At 45.7% G+C, this 19209-nt stretch overlaps 1 protein-coding gene across 1 annotated transcript; it reads left to right on the plus strand.

Moving 5' to 3' along the window:
• The first annotated feature begins 6064 nt into the window (after positions 1-6064).
• SH3BP5L (SH3-binding domain protein 5-like) lies at positions 6065-17987 on the plus strand. The gene is made up of 7 exons (XM_004695571.2): positions 6065-6128; positions 6583-7187; positions 12521-12583; positions 12710-12838; positions 14202-14363; positions 15520-15693; positions 16240-17987. The coding sequence occupies exons 2-7, from the start codon at positions 7005-7007 to the stop codon at positions 16708-16710; spliced, it is 1182 nt and encodes a 393-aa protein (XP_004695628.1). The 5' UTR covers positions 6065-6128; positions 6583-7004; the 3' UTR covers positions 16711-17987.
• Positions 17988-19209: the final 1222 nt, after the last annotated feature.

The following is a 19209-nucleotide window of genomic DNA, read 5'->3' on the forward strand; positions in this document are numbered from 1 at the left end:
CAATTGGTTGTCTTTCCCTAAAACTATAACTCAATAAATGACAATTCCTAATGTTAATGTCCATATTCAAGATGATGATGTAGATAAATGTCTTCATATATACTGATGTCATGTTCTATTGTAGGCATTGGTGATACAGTTGCAAACTATTAGATGAATCTCCCAACAGTAAGTCCTGCACAAATCATGATTTTTTAAAATGCTCAAAATCTGTCCAAGGTTTATATTAACAACCAAATGAAATTTACTCTCCATAAGTTACAATAAAGGCCTCTTCCACCTGTTCCAACCTGCCTTTCCCTTCTGTTCTCGCCAACTCTACAAGAATCTGGATCGCTACTCAACCTGCTTTCTACATTCCTCTCAGCCTGGAATATTCCTCCTCCTCCACTTCTCTTTGTCAAAGTCCTGCTTACCTTCATGTCAGCCCACCTAAAAGAATTGCTACATCTAGCAATTTGCATTTACTGAAAACTTATCCTATGCAAGAGGCACATGACACTGTCTCTGTACTTACGATCTTTGCCATATACTTTAGAATAGGTGCCAATCTTCTCTTCCCTACCAACTTGTAAGCTTGAGTGCAGTCTTATGGAGTATACATGTCTTAGTGCACTCCATATGCTTACATGCAAGCAAGTGGCATAGTTTGTCTCCAAGTCCTCTGAGGAATGCTGTGGGAAGGCAGACCTCTGCAGACTCTGCAATTATATCATGGTTAAGTATAAATGGAATAAAGCTATAGCTGAAAAACCAGGGCAATTTTTGCTATAGGTCATCAACAAACTCAATAGCTCAACATATTGCCAGGATTTTGTACTGCAGTGTGTGGATGATTGAGAGATTTTTCATTCCCTGGGAACTTTTTACCTGAACCACGGGATTGGATGAACAGGTAAGTAGTGTGTGCTTGTTCTAGACAGAAGAGAAACTGAGCAGGAGAGTAGACTTCTGTGGAGGATGCTGAATGGAGCAGAGTAGGAGTTCTAGGAAGTAGAGGTGGGGGAGGATGCAGATGTTGGGAGCTGAAAATCAAGGAAGTATGGCTAGTTTGAGGAATCACTCCTTTCCACAAACCCTTCTGGAAGGCCCACCAAATCTACACTTGGCTGGACAATGAGAAGGCAGATAAATATCACGTGACCTTAGAGTATGGTTAGAGGAATCTATGCAACACTTGAGTTTGGATTTCTCTCACAATGTAGAGGAAGAAACACAGTCATCTGGGTTTGTAGAGATTAGGAAATTAGAGGTGAAAAAACAAAGCTATGAGAATGGGTATTTCTCAGAGATGCTATAGGTGGACAAATAGGGCTAAGGGCCAACCCTAGATAACACGATTCCAAAGGGAGTCAGATATAAGAAGGATAACCATAAAAGGCTTTAAGGAGAAAGAGGGTCAGGATTCTGATCCCATGTGAGGAAGTGGTGGCCAGTGCCCAACAGTGGAACAAGCCACATCATGGCAGCATGAGTGCACTGGCCTTGGCCAGAGGGCATTCACCGTCAATGTTTAAGAATGGTCCCCCTCCTATGAAGGGAACAAAAAAGAGGGAGTTAAAATACATTTATTGGTGATGTGCATGTAGAGCAGAGAGCACATGCTTTACAGGGAGCAGCTGAGGCGAGAAAGTAGAACGATGAGTGTAGACCACTATTTCAGACTTCTTATTTGAAATGTAAACCCAGTGAATAATGAAAATATCTAAAATTAGATTTGGAGGGTCTGCTGTGTGACACAAAGATTAATAATAATGTTTCAAATTCCCTTTGCTTTTAAGTTACTAAGTAGAATGTTTCTACTCTTTAAGTATTCTAACCTCAGAGGCATATCATACAAATATAGGCCATCAAAATTGACATCTAAAGAAAGTGCTTCACAAAATAAGTTACAGAAAATTAGATTAAAATTAGAAAGCAGAACATTCAGGGGGAAAATCAGTTTCAAACTAAAATATAAGGAGAGAAGTAATATTAATAATACTATATAGTATCAAGCAAACTTGTAGCATGTTTAGGTCTTAGGTTTTGATTATTTTCACAGATTGGACATTCAAAAAATAAGTAAACATATTTAAACAACATATATGTTGATAAAAAGATTCTGAGTAGATTCCCTATGGAGTCAGTATATTACTATGCTACATATGTGTTGATTAATGGAGGCACTGTATTATAGGGACCTGGACTGTTTGAGCTGAAGACAGATGCCACCACTCAGTAGTCAAAGACCCTTAGGGAAGCTATTTAACATCTAGTCCCTCCTTTTCCTCAGAGGTACAATAGAGATACATACATCCTCAACTGGTTGTTGTGAGGATCAATTGGCTAAGATAACTCAGAACAGTGCCTGGCACTGTGTAAATACACTGCATAACTTTTTGCTAAGATAAAACAGCAAAGATAAGTAAGATAAACAACTCAAGGAAAAATAATTTATTTCTGGAAACTCAAACAGATTTACCAAGGGTAGAAATAACTTAGGAGTACTCATAACACAGGCTGTCCCTTTTAATATTATAGACTATGTATTTCTGGGAGCAAGTTTTTATGAGGTATAAAAGACTGCTGAGGTTTGATATGCAAAATCTCACATACTGAAATGTGCCACTTGAAGTTAGAAACACATAATATACCCACAAAATCCTCACAAGCAAGAAAGAGAACATATCCATTACCCACAATTTTCTGTTACCATCTTATAACTCCTCCCACCTCTCCTCAAGGTAATCTCTGATCTGTCATACATTAGTCAACACATGTGTTTAATTATCAATTGATGGTTCTATCTGTTAAATATTTGACTGGTGGTAGGAAAAAAATGGTGATTTATAGTCACAGAAAAAGTAATTTTATAAACAGAGGTAGAGTATTTGTAAGAAATTAAAAATAAGTCACCAATACAAAGTATGATAAAATGTTTTTTTTTACTGAAAAATAGTTGATTTGTGACATCACCTAATAACTGGTAGTGTTATTAATATCTTCATTTGGCTTTTTGTGTATTTTTTATTTCATTCATTAGTTTACTCAGCAGGTGCTGGTTGTTTATTTGTGCCATGGACTGGCAGGGGTACACTTGTGGCAGGGAAATCACAGCGACCTGTGTTGTGCAATCACAGATACAACTTAAAATTAAATCATAAATTTAGTTCCTGAGTCATACTAGGTGCATTTTAAGTTCTTAAGAGTTCCATAGTGGCTATCACCTTGGACAGTGCAGGTACAGAAATTTCCATTATCATTGAAAATTCTATTGAATTGAGTTGATTTATAAGACTATCTATAGTGGAGATAGAGAGGATCTAAGATGAAGAAATGACAATGAAATGGAGAAGGAATCTGAGATACTTAATGCAATAGGATTAATTGAAAATGTTCTCTAGGTCCTTCTTTAGGGTCAGTGTGTAAATGGTAAGCCATTCACCAAGAAAAGTAAATACAGAAGTAGTATTTGGTAAAAGGGAATAAAATCAGATTAGTACCTAGTGAGTAAAAGACAATCCTAGAATAGGTCAGCAGTCTGAGAAGCTGCAGGATCTCTAAATGTGATCGTGGGGAATCAGGATAAAGATACAGCTCCTAGGAAGGAGCAGTAGTCACAGGTAGAGGTAGGGTCATGCACTGGGGCAAGGGCTCAGAGAAAGTAGGCTGCATGAGATGACCAGAGGCTAGCCTCAGGGTTTAGGAAGCACTGGCATTTAGGAAAAGGTTTTCAAAATATGAGTGCATCATGAATTCAACAAACAAGAGCCCCCAGCATTAAGAAAATAGTAATCATATAGTACAAAATATTAATATGCTTTGTGGATGATGAGTAAAGATCTTAAACTTCTGTTATGAATACATTTACATACATAAATGTATATTGGGTTGCAAGTAAGTCATTTTTCAGGACTGTGGTCCAATTAGTTTGACTGTCACTGGTTTATCAAGTGAACAGCACAGAGTATCAGCTACTTATGAAATACAATGATGCCCTTTCCTCATCATCCAAAATCCTGGCACTTAATAGAAACTAAATTAAGTCATACTGCATGAAAGAATACACCTGCATGAACAGGTGTATGAGGAAACCCCAGACAAACATGAGGAAATATGAGGAAACCCCAGACAAGCATGACTCAGAAGATAAAGAAAAAATCAACCCAGTGTCAGACGGCAGTGACTGGGTGATACTCAGGGCATGGATGACTTACCGTTGCAATTTCTGTTGACTGAGAGAATAGAAGTAAATGGGAGGTGAGGAAATGAAGATGAAACAAACAGTAGAAATTGAGACATCTACTTTGTACTGAAGACATAAAAATTCAATATGGACCTGGTGGAGATTATGTAGGACAGGTATGCTCTAAGACTGCGCCATCCAATAATGGAATCACTAGCCACATGTAGCTATTTAAATTGGAATAAAATTTAAAATTGCAGGGCTCAATTAGTACATGTGGCTAGTTGCTACCATTTGCAAAACTAATATAAAACTATTTTTATCATTGCAGGGCTACTGCACAGTGCTGCTTTGGAGAATTTTTAACCCATTATATCGAGGCTGACCGTAAAAAAACAAAACAGAGGACCTCCTTCCCTAACTACCGCCTATTTGAAACATTAACCACACCTAGCAGCATAACTGCTGGGTTCTGTATTACAATCCAACACAAAGGGTCATCTTCGTTATTAGTGAATGAGAGTTAACCCTGGGAGAAATGAGTGGTGATATCAAGGAGGCTACTGACAGTGTGGACATTACATGTATTCGTGTTTTCCCATCAAATGTAACAAAGAACTAGCAAAAGAGCAGCTCATGATTGCTAATGACTGAATGCACAGGAAAAATGAGCCGTGGGACAAATTACAAGGACACTAGAAGTGCTGAACAGTAAAGGTTGTGAGAATAAAATGGTAGGTATAATGGGGTCTAGTTAAAATCCGGTTTCACAAAATGAAAATGACCGGTAAAGAACATACCCATAATCTGTTTTTGATTTCTATATAGAATGGCTTATGTATTATACCTTAGTTACAAAAAAGAAAATGACAGAAGATTGAGGCACTACTATCCATCAGGTCTATCCTTTTGAGACACTGCTATTCAGGGTCCCGGTGACTCACTGGAGAAAAATCATTTTAAAAACAAAAATTCCGATGTGGTTATTCATGGGATGAGCGAGTGAAGGGAGGGAACCTAAAAGGAAGGAAAATTCGGACCACTTGCTTTCTCTTCCTAAGGGCAAACCTTGTGCTGGCTCTTTGAACCTCAGAACTCAAGGCAAAAATAAAATTTCCTGATGCCTTTCCCTCTGGCCTCGCCTGGAGACGCCTATTAGAAAGGTCACTCTGGCATGGCCTTTTCACCGACACACAAGGGCATGTAACAAATGCTCCCATTTGGGGTCTTTTGGACATCGAATCTCTAATAAATGCTCATCAGGCAATCGGCCACCCCACAGTAATGGCGTTCCGCGCCGGAGGCCCTTTCCCCAATGAGCCCGTGAAGGTATAGCCACCCATGTAGAAGCCGTTACTTGAGGGCATCGCTGAAGTCACCAGAAGGAAGGCCGCTCACGACTGGAAAAAGACCTTAGAACTCAGGGACTCAGGGCGCTACTCCCCGCCTCTGGCGGGGCCACTACTGCCAACGGTTACCCCAGGTGCACTTCCGGCGCCGCTCCTGGGCTCGCCGGATATGCTGTCAGCTCCCAGAGCCGCGGAGCCGTAAGGCAAGATGGCAACCTTATGTCGGAGGAATTTACCATTCTTCGCTCTACTTTAGCACTTCATTACTTATGAGAGAGCCTCTGTTTTCATTGAATCACCTAGAGTTATCATCAAAGCATGATCTGTTCCGTTTATATTCAGTTATCGGTGGACGATGGGGGCAGATACGACCGAAAGGGGAGCTAGAGCCGTGTAGGGCACCATTTTGTACGGAAAATAAGGGCCGGACGGGGTGACTCCTGGGAAACGGAACAGGCCGTCGCCTAGAGAGAACGCAGGAGGGCGGAGCTTCCAGATGATGTGTTTCCGCTTCCTTTCGGCCTCGCTGTATTTGGTTGGACCGGCTTGTTGGGGGGAGGAGGGGAAGGTTGTTTGCAGTCGGGAAGACTGCTCACGAAAGGTAGACTGAGGTAAGGCAGTGGAAGGGGCTTTAGCGCCTGGGTGTATATTATCTCTCGGGGCAGAATCCTTCAGGGTGAAGAAGAATGTGAAGCCAGAGATGGCGGGCTTCGCTTGCACTCGTAGTGGGAGAGAAGGGGAGGTGGGAAGGGGCCGGGGCTTACAAGGTGAATTGCAAAGCGAGTGGGGGTGGAACGGGGTGGTGGGAAGGGAGGGTGGGCAGAAATGGAGCAGAGGGTGATGGCGCTTAATGTGGAAGTTCTTGGTAAGGGTGGGACTGGGGCGAGGGGCACTAGGACACGTGAAGAGTAGGACCTCAAGTCCTTGAGGGTTGAGGGAAGTTGGGGTGAGAATATGGGTATGTGGGGAGAAGAGTTGTAGTCTTTGGGAAACTGAAAGAACAGAAGGCTTTGGTGACCGACGTTCTGATGCTGACCGAATACTTAGCCGTTGTTTTCTCTGCAGTTCCCCAGAGACTGTCATCCAGCGGCCTCCGGTTGGGCCCAGCTTCTCTCCAGCTGCCGCCACAGCCTGGAGGCGCCTGCCTCCACCTTCCCGAATGGTGCTCCTCCTCGCAGACTTCGGCCCAGGATCCAGGCCCCCCTTCCCCTCCTACATCGAAGCTGCATATCCGGGTCTGTCCCGGTGGACTCCCTGTGAAAGGGAGGGAAGAACTTTTGTACAGACAAGGCTATAGTTCTAGGAACCCCACTGAAGCTTCGAATCTTAGCCTCTAGCAGAGTGTGAGGTCTGCCTGTGCCCGTTTGTCCCACCCTTTAAGAGAAACTCTTCTTGTCATCCAGAGCGTGGGAAACCCCAGGCTGGGGCCCTGGTCCCAGCATGTCAGCCCTCTCTTGTGCATAGGGCTGTCCCCTCTCTCTATCAACATGGCTGAGCTCAGACAGGTTCCAGGGGGGCGGGAGACCCCACAGGGAGAAATCCGGCCAGAAGTTGTTGAGGATGAAGTCCCTCAGAGTCCAGTTGCAGAGGAGCCCAGAGGAGGTGGAAACAACAGCAGTGAGGCTAAATTGTCTCCAAGAGAGGAGGAAGAACTGGATCCTAGAATACAGGTGAGATAATGGAGTATGAAGAGCATGAAGCCCAGGTCCAGCTTCCTGAAGAACTATCAGATGAATGATGAGTTAGATTTATTTCTTCCCAGTGAACTGTGACAGGAAAAGAAAATGAATTGTTACTGAATTATTGCAATGTAGTGTGACAGGTGCTAAAAGAGTAATGTGTTAGGAACACAGAGGAGGCCTGGCCTGAATGCCTGGGGTGTGTTGCTAAAGGCTTCCTGAAGAAAAGTGGTAAATTGGCAGCAGATACAGGCGCACACTTATAAGTCAGAGAGAGTAGAGCTTCTCTCCTTTGCAGATAAGCAAAGAGGCTGTTGCCTCAGATGTGGCATGAAAGATGTGAGAAGAAGTCCCACTGAAATTGGGCAGCAGCTCTGAGTCTTTTCCTCTCGTACTCTCATCAGTGCCTGCCAGGTATGTTTATATCTGTAAAGGGTGAAGACTTTCATGTCTTATAAAGGTGACGTCAGGTTTAGTCCTATAAGGAAATTCCAGTGTGTTCAGGGAATTGCGTCTGTTGTGGTCAGAACTGAGGATGATGGGCCCATTGAATGAATAGAAGAGCTGATTTATCGCCTTGGAGCAAGTACAGGCTAGTTAGTAGGACAGGCAGATCTTTATAAAGGAGATGGTATCGTAATGGGGGAGGACAGCACCATTTGGAGATGAGGTTAGGTTGTGGTGTTTTTGGGCAGTTGTTGGGAAGGGCTCACAGGGTAGGCTACTTGTGCTCCTGTGTGTTTGGTATCTGAGTCTGTCATTTGGTGTGGCATCCCCCAAATTCTGATGTGATGGTGACTCACACCACTGTAGGTGAGCAAGAGCTTCCTAGGACTCACATTCCTAAGTTTCTCTGTCAACAAGCCTCTATGAGGTTTCTTCATTGAGTAAGGGGAATAAAAAGTCAGAGCTGATCCTCACATCCTTCCTGCCTTCTTGTGGTGTGCCTCCCCTGGAAGGAGTAGGGGGTAGGGGACGGCAATTGTGTCCTGCTTACAGTGGAACAGTGGCAAATCATTACTTCACTGGTGTGAATCAGTGTCTCCTGGGCATCACATTGAAACCAGTTGTTATTTCTACAAACTTGTTCTTGGAGGAAACAGGCTGTAATGTAAAAAGACTTGCACAAAAAAAGTGATCTGATTTTCAGGCAAGTCACATAAACCTTTCTGAGTCTTGAGTTTCTTCATCTGTAAAGTAAGGGGTTGTTCTCACTGACTTGTATAACTCCTTGCCTGCTCTAACACAATCCTGAGATTGTGTGCTTTCTCAAAGACTTTTGCTTGTCTCTTGGTGAAAGTTTGTAGTTAGCTCTTTGGGAATGAGACCCTTCTCTCCCTCTGGGGGGAGGCCATTTGATGCACTTAAACCCCTTTCTGCAACTTGTTCCAGAGGGAATTCACTTGGGTTTCTTTTTTCAGTTGCTCTAATCCCCGGTATTTCGCCAGTGGCCATACAAGCGAAGGCAGTAGTATGACGAGTAACTCGTATACTGTGACTCATAGCCAGAAGCCATTTACTACTAGTTAAAATCACAATATTAAAAAGATGCAGTTCTTCAAGTGCTGTTGGCAATGCAGAAGTAGAATTTTCTGTCATCACACAGTACTATTAGATGAGCTCTGTGAGAGTAGAAGAGTACTGAGCAGGTACGAGATTCAACTTGTCTGTTAGAGTAAGCTTCCAAATCTTACTGAAGAGAGAGGGACAGGCAAATCCCAGTCTCTTAGTAAATTGAGAGGCATACTGAAGAACATTGTGAGTTGTGTAGGGAAGGAAGAAATAATGCACTTGAGGCTGTATTCCTGCTTTGTGAAGGATTCAGTTTTTTCTTCAGGAGAGCCAGCTTTTATGGAGGGGGCTTGTGGCGTTCAGCCCTTCTAAGTTGGGACTCTTCTGGATAAGACGGACTGCCTTGTGTGGTCGCTTTTAGTGTTGACAGTATATAAGACCATGTATCTTGATAATACATTTCAGAGCTTTAAAGGGATGATGATATTCTGGATTTTCATTGCTTTCCTTGGGTTTTCATCCATGGATCCATCAGAACTCACCAGGGAATTTTGAAAATACTGTTGCTTAAGCCATGTCCCAGCATGTGGATTCTTTTCATTGAGACATGGGGGGACAAAAAAAAAAATGACATACATCTTGGGTAACTATACCAGGCCAAGGATATCCCAAAGGCAGAAACTCTGGAACTCTTAGAAATGTTTGCATAAGGACTTGTGTCCCCTTTTTCTGGAGGGATGCTCTAGGTCTAGCTGGAGTATACTGTCCCAGAAAAAGCCTCTAAACTGTCTCCATGTCTTGATCACAACATAGTCCTCTGAGGATTCCAGGCTGCTGCTTGGCTTTCAGAGAGAGAGAGTCCCATTCCTAGTGGAAGAAGGAGGGTGGCACTAAGCTGCACCTGGCTTTACACCCTGTGTCTTTTTGACCCTCTTTGTAAGAGTGCGTTCTCTCAGATGTCTTGTCTTGTACACCACCTCAGACTTCCCTGGATGATCATAATTTCTGTGTTCTCATTAGGATGTGTTGTTTTATTTTCCCTTGAGCAGTCATATTTCCTCTTATTTCTGAGTCTTTGGGCCAAGCATTACCCTGTCTTTGCCAACTAACCATAGACTTGAGTATTTAAATGGCCTGTATGAGATACTTTCTGAGGGATGGGGGTGTTTGTAGCTTGCGTGTCTATGCCTGTGGCTCAGTGACCTGGTATCTAGGGAATGTGCCTGGCATGCTCTGGGAAGGTCATCTTCCCTGATCGCTGCCTGCTCATTGACAGATGATACGTAATGACTCAGAATCTATTCTTCTTGAATTCTATTTCAAGCAGGTGCCAGGAGTCCCTGGTAGAGCAGGCCAAATGGAATTGTTGCCAACTGCTTCTTGCTTATCCTTCCCTGGGTATGCCCTGGCCTGGCTGTTCTTCCTTGCCTATCCTGCCCTTTGTTCTACCCTGCTTCCCAGTCTCCTTGTCCTGTTAGAAAGAGCTTTGTGACCTTTGAAAGCAGACCTCATCAACGGAAGACTTTTAATTGCTGGAGGTGGTATGAGCTCACATACAGAAGGACATGCCGGCTCCTGCCTTTGGTCAATAGCCAGAGCTATTGACCTTTTTTTTCAGTGGGTATGGCTTATGTAGAACCATTCACTCTGATAATCTTGTCAGGGCCTGGAAGCCCTTTGGGAAGTGGGATCCAGTCTTGTGTCTTGATTCCTCTTGGGATATTATAGTGACTTTACCTGCCTCTTCTCCCCCTAAGTCAATGTTTATTGCATCTCTGAGGCCTTTCCTTGACCCTTTCATAGATGATGGTACTTCACTTTTCTCTGAGGTGTCTGTCCAGGGATGTCTGTAGTATTAGCCAGATCCTTAAGGTTTAGTCCTAAATATGTCCCAGTTCTGCATGTGCCAATGGTTGAGATGTGCCCCAGGTGTCAGATGCACAGGCATTTCAAGGACGCAGTTAAAAAGAAAAAGTGTTGTTGATAATATTGTTGAAGTTAAAATATTTTATGTATGTTGGGTTAAATGAAATGCATTGTTATAAATTTTCACCTGTTTTTGCTTTTATTTAAATGTGACTGCTGGAAAGCCAAAAATTCCATCTGAAGCTCCCACTAGTTTTTTTCTATTGGACTTCTGTTCTTGAAAGTTAGGAACTAAATCTGTGGCCTTCTCTGATATTGTCATATCCTTGTTTTTGATGCTGTTAGATATTTGTATTCTTTTTACTGTGACTAGGACATGTTCTTTGGTTTTCTACATTCTAACTTGCTCATTCAAATTTTACAGGGCTTGGGGAGGCATATAGACATAAATGAAATAAAAGGCATGAAACATTGGGTTGTTGGAAGGACCAAATTAGCAACAGGCAGATGTCAGGCTGTGTCCTGTAGGCCTGGCTAAAGGCATATACCAGGCATCTCCTTGGATATTGCTCCTCTTAGAGAGTATTGTTTGGGTCCTGGAATCTGAGCAAAGAAGGGCAGGGGACGGTACTCGAGACCACCACCCCTTCCCATGCTCTGCCTTGTCACTGAAAAGCCCAGCTGGAAGGTCTCAGTAGTTTTTTTAAAGATTTATTTGTACATACAGAACTGGGGTTCAGGCCAGAGGCGGCGAAAGTCTTCACTAGAGACAGAGTGGGGAGCAGAACAGGCAGATTGACGAAGTACACTGCTGAGGGGAGCAGCGGGCGGATCAGGAGAGGTCTGCCTCGCCATGTGGTCACTTCCGGGGCAGGCGGGAATCGAACTCATGCTGAAGTGGCTTTAGCTTCTCAGTGCAGTGCTTTAACCCGCTGCGCCACCAGGGAGGGCCAGTTTGTTTTTTTTAACTACACCTTTGGTCCTTCAGCCAGTGACGTGCTCAAACCAGTGTGTCTAGTAACTTTTCCCCAAGGAGGACCTTCCCAGAGGACCTGGGATATTGTCACCCTACTGGCCAAGTAGGCCTAGAAGTATTATACCCCAGAACCTTGTGATTCTCTATTTTACATTTCCTTGGGATCTATCTATCTTTTCCACTCTCACCTTGAATACTTGAAGGGCAGACCTAATCAACACCTTGAATATTGCATCCTGCACTGTTGTTTCTTAGGCCCCTCCAAATTTCTCCCCACATTGCTCAGGTCTCCCTTTCTAAATCAGACCAAGTGGTGCCAGACTCCTAGGAAATCCTCTGGCCATTGAGAAGTCCTGGTATCCCCTCCCCAAGCCCAGCCTTACTGACTTCTCATCTGACAACTGTTGGCCACAATATTAGCCCATTTGATTCCGTGGCCTGAGCACAAGTGCTCTGGTATCTTGCCCTGACCTTCTGCCACCCAAGTAGATAATCTTACTACCAACATGGTCACTCCTTACTGACTCCTTAGTCCAGTGAGGGGCTGTTGCTCAGTTGGCCATTAGCTGCTACTTTGTGTTCTGAATTCCATGGTTTGGTGGTGCTGAGTTGTGCTAAGTGTGCTCAGTGAGTGGCTGAGGGGGTTGTCCTTTCTCTGGAACAGAGATTCCTGACTGGTGAGCAGTGAAGGGGTAGAATGGTTTGATGGAGATGTGTGCATATGAGAATTCCTTTCTCTGAACCTTGATTTCCTCACTTACAAAATGGGATTTTATTATTTGATACAGAGGTGGACCTGTAGAAGATAGTAGGAAACTGCATATTAAGTCTCTATCAAGGGGGGTTTCCACAGTGCCATCCTCCAGTAGTTCCAGGTAGGCTTTCGCTCTGAGCACAGTGCTTCCACCACAGCCATGTAACTGAGGCTGCTTTCTGAGACTGCTCTAACGCTCTGTCTCTCTCTGTGCAGGAGGAACTGGAGCATCTCAACCAAGCCAGTGAAGAGATCAACCAGGTGGAGTTGCAGCTGGATGTGAGTTTCTACTTTGCTTCATACCCTTGGGCCGGTGTCTCTGTTTCCCTCTACACTGGCAAGGGAAGGGTTGTATATGAGAAACATACTTGCCTTTCCTTTGCCTGTATCTTTATTCTTTGTTAGGAGGCCAGAACCACTTATCGGAGGATCCTGCAGGAGTCGGCAAGGAAGCTTAACGCACAGGGCTCCCAACTGGGGAGCTGCATTGAGAAGGCCCGGCCCTACTATGAGGCTCGACGATTGGCTAAGGAGGTATGGCCAGCTGACCCTTTGTCCCGGGAAGGCTGCATACAGAGCCTGGCCCTGGACTCTTCTGTATATGTGGAATGTCAGACAGAATGCCTTTTCTCATTTTATCTTTCTTCCCTTTGGTTCTTACGCTGTTTTTTCTGTTTATCCCTCCTCCCTTTTCACTTTTACACAAATAATGTGAATTCATTATTGAAAGACTGTAACTGAAAAACCAGATTAAAAGAAGAAAGCCAAGATCTCTCCAAACTACCATATGCCTGTTTCCTGGTTTCTGTACCTAGGATTTGTAGTCAGGTATGGTAAAATGACAATGCAGAGGCTATGGCCTTGAGATTGTACTGTATTGTACTGTATTATGTACAGTTCCCAAGAGGAGGGGGCAGGTCACTCGTGGGAAGCACCTGGGTTGGTTAGAAATTAGAAGGCAAGAAGGAAAAGCTTGCTCATAGCCTTCGTTGTGGTTTTCATGGGAAGTGATGGGTCAGGCAGGGTAGGCTTAGGGTTGAGCAAGTTTAAGGTTGGTTAGTTTGAATAACTGGTGAGCAGTCTTTAATTTTCTGGTACCTGCCCTATGATTTAGGGCAAGGGAAGTAATTGACTTGATGCATGAGAGTTAAGGAGGTTTTGGACTGGCTGGTTTGCAAATGAAAGGTGCGCTCATTTTACTGTCTATTGGAATTAATACCTTGGGAGGTGCAGCAAGGCCTCCAAGATGTCAAAGTATGAAAGATCACAGAGTATGTAAAAGATATAATTAGTGCAACGTTGATAACTCCTGAATGTTTTAGGAGATATATTTCCTAATAAGATGAAATTATACAGTATGTGTTATTTTGTTTTACTTTGTATTATGATAGCGTTCCAGTTTTAAGGATTGCTTAATGTTTCCTCATATTAGATAACTATTACTCATTTAACCAGTTACTTATAACTAAAACTCAGTTTTGTTTGATAATCATGACTGTGATCAGTATGTTTGAACTCTTCTCTGGTTATTACTACCTTCAGCCTTCCTCTACTTGGAGGTGCTAGTCCCAAGATTATACTTTCTGTCCATGTCAGTAATCATTTTGCAGCTAAAATGCTGTGGATTTGTTTGTTCTCCCTAGTGAGAGTGCTCACTAGGAATTTCATATGCTCTCCACTGAAAGTATTCTTTTCAGTTTATCCCTGTATTTATTTCTTCTCTTAGTCCATGTCCTTACAAACTGTTCTTTGTAGAATGTTGCTTCCTTAACATTTTTGTTTGGTCTGAGTTGGCAGAGAAAGCCAACTTTGCATTAAGTATCCCTCCTTCTCTTGTCCTTGCCCAGGAGAAGGGCCTCTGATTAGTGCCTCTGACCTAATGGCCTTCCTCCTCCAGGCCCAGCAGGAGACTCAGAAGGCAGCATTGCGGTATGAGCGGGCTGTGAGCATGCACAATGCTGCCCGGGAGATGGTGTTTGTGGCTGAGCAGGGCGTTATGGCAGACAAGAACCGGCTGGACCCCACTTGGCAGGAGATGCTCAACCATGCCACCTGCAAGGTGAGCCAGGCAGTGCCAGCGGGTTCCTTCTGCTGGTGTTGACACATCCTCTGCTATCTCTTCATCCTCCTGTGTGACCTTCAGTGTTTTCTGCATATATTTCCTTTTGACCTAAAATGACTTTTCTAGTCTCTTGAACCTTTGCCTCCAGGTGTGTGACTAATCCCTGTATGGATTCCTACTTAGGTGCTCTGGATTCAACTCCCACATTTTACTGTGTTTATCTGTGACCCCTTACTTCGGTTTTCAGAGTATACTTCTTCTCTTGCTCTTGAGGTCTTCTAGGATTTTTGAAGAATAATCTATGTGCTGTTTGTAAGTTACTCAAAAGGAACTAGAAGCAGGAGAATCCTTGGCATCAGTTCCAGTCTGCCATTTTTTCCTTATAAAAGGCACTGTCTTGGCATTTGGGCTGCTATAAATATATAACACATATCAGGATTTAGATAGCAAATGTTTATTTTTTGTAGTTCTAAAGGTAGGAAGACAAGCATTACAGTGTAGGCACATTTGACATCTGGTGAGGGCCTACTTCCTTCTGTCTTCTCACTGTGTTCTCAGATTACAGAGGACTCAAGGGGTTTTCCTAGACTGCTTTTATACAGGTACGGATCCTATTCATGAAATTCCCCCCAATTCCCAATCACCTCCCCAGGCTTCACCTCCCGTACCTTTACCTGAAGGGTTAGGATTTCAACCTCAAGAGTTCTATGGCAATATAGATATTCAGTCTGTAGCTGCAGGTGCCAGCTCCTAGGGGCTGGTCATGTCTGGAGGTTCTCTTGGTGCTCATTCATCCAGGCCCACAGTCTCACACAGCAGTAGCTCCATTTCTGTGGCAGAGGTCACATAAACGAGTGGTTGTTGAGCTGTGTGTGGCTGACTGTGACAGGGCTCTCATCTGTGCCTGCCCAGGGTATGGAGAGCTCAACCACCTGATCACGTTGTACAAACCCTTGCCTGCTCCCTGCTCAGGCACAGCTGCCTATAGAGCTCAGTGCAGAACTATGACTGCCCACACTGGGGCTCCTCCCATCTCTCAGTCCCAGCCCCTGGCTCTGAGGGTCCTGAGAAGGATGGCTGTGGCAGGTGTGCTCAGGGCAGGAGCCATGGGTCCCAGCTCAGTGATATGTGTCCATGTCTCTACTTGGGCCAGGTGAATGAAGCGGAGGAGGAGCGTCTTCGTGGTGAGCGGGAGCACCAGCGGGTGACACGGCTGTGCCAACAGGCTGAAGCTCGAGTCCAAGCCCTGCAGAAGACCCTTCGGAGGGCCATTGGCAAAAGCCGGCCCTACTTTGAGCTCAAGGCTCAATTCAGCCAAATCCTCGAGGTAGCTAACTGGAAGAGGGGGAGGTCAGTTCTGGTGGGTGGTTGGGAAGCACCAGGTGTAGAAAATGAATCCTGCAGCTCGAGGGGGCTCTACTGCCTCTTGGGCTGTCTTCCCGATCACTGGGGCAGGTAGTACACATGTGCTCACAATGTCCTGCCGCAGTGGGAGGTGGAGCTGGCGCTGGGTCCTTGGCAGAGAATGGAACTAGGAGGAGGTAAATCAGAGAAAGAGGAAGCCAGGAACATCAGGAAGAGGAATCTCCTAGATGGGAACAATGGGGAGAGGTGAAGTGAATGGAAATGAAGGTCTGGGAGGGAGGTGGGGCTCAAGTCAGGAGTTGAGTGAAGCTTCCAGGGGAGGAGCAGCAATAGCAGCAACTGGGAGCGTTAGAGTTGGTGGAGCTCTGCAGGCTTGTGGGTGATGAACAGGGCTCAGGCATGGGGGAGGAGTTCTCAGCAGAGTGTGCTGAGTGGGTCTGACCAGCCTCTTCAACTCCAGGGGCTATGGTGAGTTGCCCCATGGTTTACTATAACCCTCCCTCTGCAGGAGCACAAGGCCAAGGTGACAGAGTTGGAGCAGCAAGTGGCCCAGGCCAAGACTCGCTATTCCGTCGCGCTTCGCAACCTGGAACAGATCAGCGAACAGATTCATGCCCGTCGTAGGGGACTTCCCTCACACCCTCTGGGCCAGCGGCGCTCTTCCCCAGTAGGGGCTGAGGCTGGGCCTGATGGAGGCGAGGATGGGGATAGTGGCATCATTGAGGGAGCTGAGGGCGGGGTGCTGGAGGAAGGGAGCAGTCTGGGCCCGGGTCGAGCCCCCGACACGGACACACTGAGCCTGCTGAGCCTACGCACTGTGGCCTCGGACTTGCAGAAGTGCGATTCAGTGGAGCATCTGCGGGGCCTCTCTGATCACGCCAGTCTGGATGGCCAGGAGCTTGGTTCCCGGATCGGGGGCCGCCAGGGTAGTGACAGTGGGAGCCGTGGGGGCCGCCACCAGCGCAGTGTTAGCCTGTAGCCCTGTGCTTTGGGTGCTGGTTTGTCTTAACTCCACTGACTTATACAGGGCAGTGCAGACACTAGGCTACCACTCCTCAGGTCTTTGTTTCTCTCAGAGAGGTCACGTGGAGCCCTTTCAGAGGTCTTCTCTCTGACTCACATCTCTGCTCCCCCTGCTGGCTCTGCAGGCTGTCCCCCTTTGTCCTTTCTCTGGTTTTTAATCTTTCATCTATCTGACTTTTCCCCTCAGGGAACTTGATTCAGAAGCCACAGAGAGATGTTTGGAGAAGGGGTTGCCCAGCCTGAGTGCAGGGCATCTCAGCCTCATCCTGAGCATCTGTCCTGAGTCCCTTTCTATCTCACCTCTTGGTTCCTGAGGGGCCTCTCTGGATGCTGCTAAGCCCTCCTGGCACCTTGTTCCCCTGTCTGGTGTCCCAGCTAGCCTGTGTAACCTGTGAGACTTGGGGTTGGGTACCTCTGGAAGACACCACCCCACCTGTACCCTTCAGTGCTTACCCCTTGTGACTTAAGCCACTCTGCTGGGTCCCAGAGCAGGACTTGAGGGGTGCTGGGGTCAGGGTAGTTGAAACCCAACCCTAGCGTCAACATAGGGGGAGGCTACTGCTCCAAGCAGGCTCCCATGTGAGTGGTATTTCCCTGGGCGTATAACATTGCCAAGGTGCTAGTGGGTTTCTGACAGGATTCATGTTGGGTGGAAATGTAGTGAGTCCTCCTGGTTCAAGTCCCCTCTCTTCCTGTATGGAGTTAGGTTTACTTTTTTTCTGGGTAGAGGATGCTGAGTTGAATGTCAGCTCCTTCTCTTAGCGTGGAATTAGGGGATTTGGTGCTCAACTGCTCTCCCTCACTCTACCCCAAACCAAACAATACCTACTCCAGGATCCCTTGGGACATGCTCAGCTTTGGTGGCTGAGCCTCCCCTGATGCAGAGAAGAATTGGTTAGGCTGAAGGGAATTGCCCTCCACAGAGAACTGCTCCACGTGTCTGGTAGTGCGGCCCCCCAGATAAGTCACAGTGGACCTGGGTGCCTCTGGAGGGTCTATCCTTGTGTTCCACACCAGTCAGGATGAGAGCCAGACTCTGGCAGAAAAGCTCCTGCCTAGCCCGAGTGTTAACTGCCACCTGAGTAGGAGCGGTGTGGGCCTTCTCATAAAGGTGTTTCCCTGCCCTGGGGTGTGGGCAGGGTGATGGTCACAATGAGAACCGCTGGGTTTGAGGTGGCCAGAGGTAGAGGGAAGAAAGTGTGCATGCATCTGCCAGTGTGTGTGTGTGGGAAAAGGTCTGCCTCTGATTTTATTTAAAATAAAGTAGTTTATGTAACAGAAAAGTTTACTGTCCCTGTCAGGGGAGGGAGGAGAAGAAGGGGATGAGGATGGGCTGGGGGGAAGGGCATGTGGAAGCCTCTCTTGGTGAGGTGGTCAGGGATAGCCTTTGGAGGTGAGCCTAGGCTGGGTGAGAAAGGAGTTAAGCATGCTTTTGCAGGTGGTTCCTGGCTGAGGGGCTGGAAGTACTGCCCTGCTGTGCTGTGTGAGTGAGGTGGTGATGAGTGTGTATGGGATTGGTGGTCTGGCTCTGGAGGGGTCCTCAGGGTGGAGAGGAGTTTATCACTGACATTGTGGTTTAGATAAGAGATGAGGATGCTGGAAGAGTAGGATCTGGACAGGTCAACATGAGTGTGAAAAGGGAGAAGGAAATAAGTAGGATTATGGGATTTAGCAACTGGTGGGGTATTTGCTGTTGAAATTCAGATAGATGAGTAGTTTTTGCCTTCTACATTATTTAGGATATTCTTGACTAAGTTACTCCTTGTGTGTCTGAACTTGAAACTTAACATTGATATATGATGACTCCTGGGTCAGGGCTTGACTGATGTAGACAGGAGAGTTTGAGAATTTGAACTCAGCTGTGAAGTAGTTGGTGGGATTTTCAGGGGAGTGTTGAGAACTTAAGGAGTCGTGGAAGTGGAGAGCTAGAGAGTGAAGATTTTGGATTGAGCCATATCTGGTATGTATTGGAGCTTGGTGTGAGAGGACCAGCCAAGGGATGGAGTAGGTGCTTCCTGGAAGTGGGGAAACCTTATAAGAAGAGCATTCTGAAGGCCAGGAGGACAGGTTGGTAGAGCAGTGAAGTTGGGAAGACCGATGCCAGAGGATCCACCTTGAGCCACTGCATCCTAAACACCTGGATTGCCTTTCTGAAACTGGCTTCTAGACTTAACTAGAAGATAAGTGTGATAAAGCATATGAGTGCCAAAATGGTTCCTGTATCGCTGAAAAAGCTTGACCTAGGTCTTAAGGTGAGTGGGTTTCTGAGTTGACACTGAGGGGGGTATGGGTTGTCATACTTCCCACCCTAGAAATTTATGACCCGTAGGACTGGGGTGTAGGAACCCCCCAAAAAAGGGACTGGTTGTACTTACTCTGTTTCTCTTTGCAAAACAACCTACCAGGTAAGTGTCACCTGGAGGGTTAGGATGCATGACTTCTGTGTGGGAAAAAA

Source organism: Condylura cristata, unplaced genomic scaffold (genome assembly GCF_000260355.1).
Source record: "Condylura cristata isolate star-nosed mole 26May11 unplaced genomic scaffold, ConCri1.0 scaffold00071, whole genome shotgun sequence".
Taxonomy (NCBI): domain Eukaryota; kingdom Metazoa; phylum Chordata; class Mammalia; order Eulipotyphla; family Talpidae; genus Condylura; species Condylura cristata.

Bases quoted from the DNA above. Each gene is read 5' to 3' on its own strand.
- SH3BP5L (XM_004695571.2), top strand. From the start codon at position 7,005: ATGGCTGAGCTCAGACAGGTTCCAGGGGGGCGGGAGACCCCACAGGGA. The intron at 7,188-12,520 runs GTGAGATAATGG...CTCTCTGTGCAG, and splicing joins AACTGGATCCTAGAATACAG to GAGGAACTGGAGCATCTCAA. The intron at 12,839-14,201 runs GTATGGCCAGCT...TTCCTCCTCCAG, and splicing joins CTCGACGATTGGCTAAGGAG to GCCCAGCAGGAGACTCAGAA.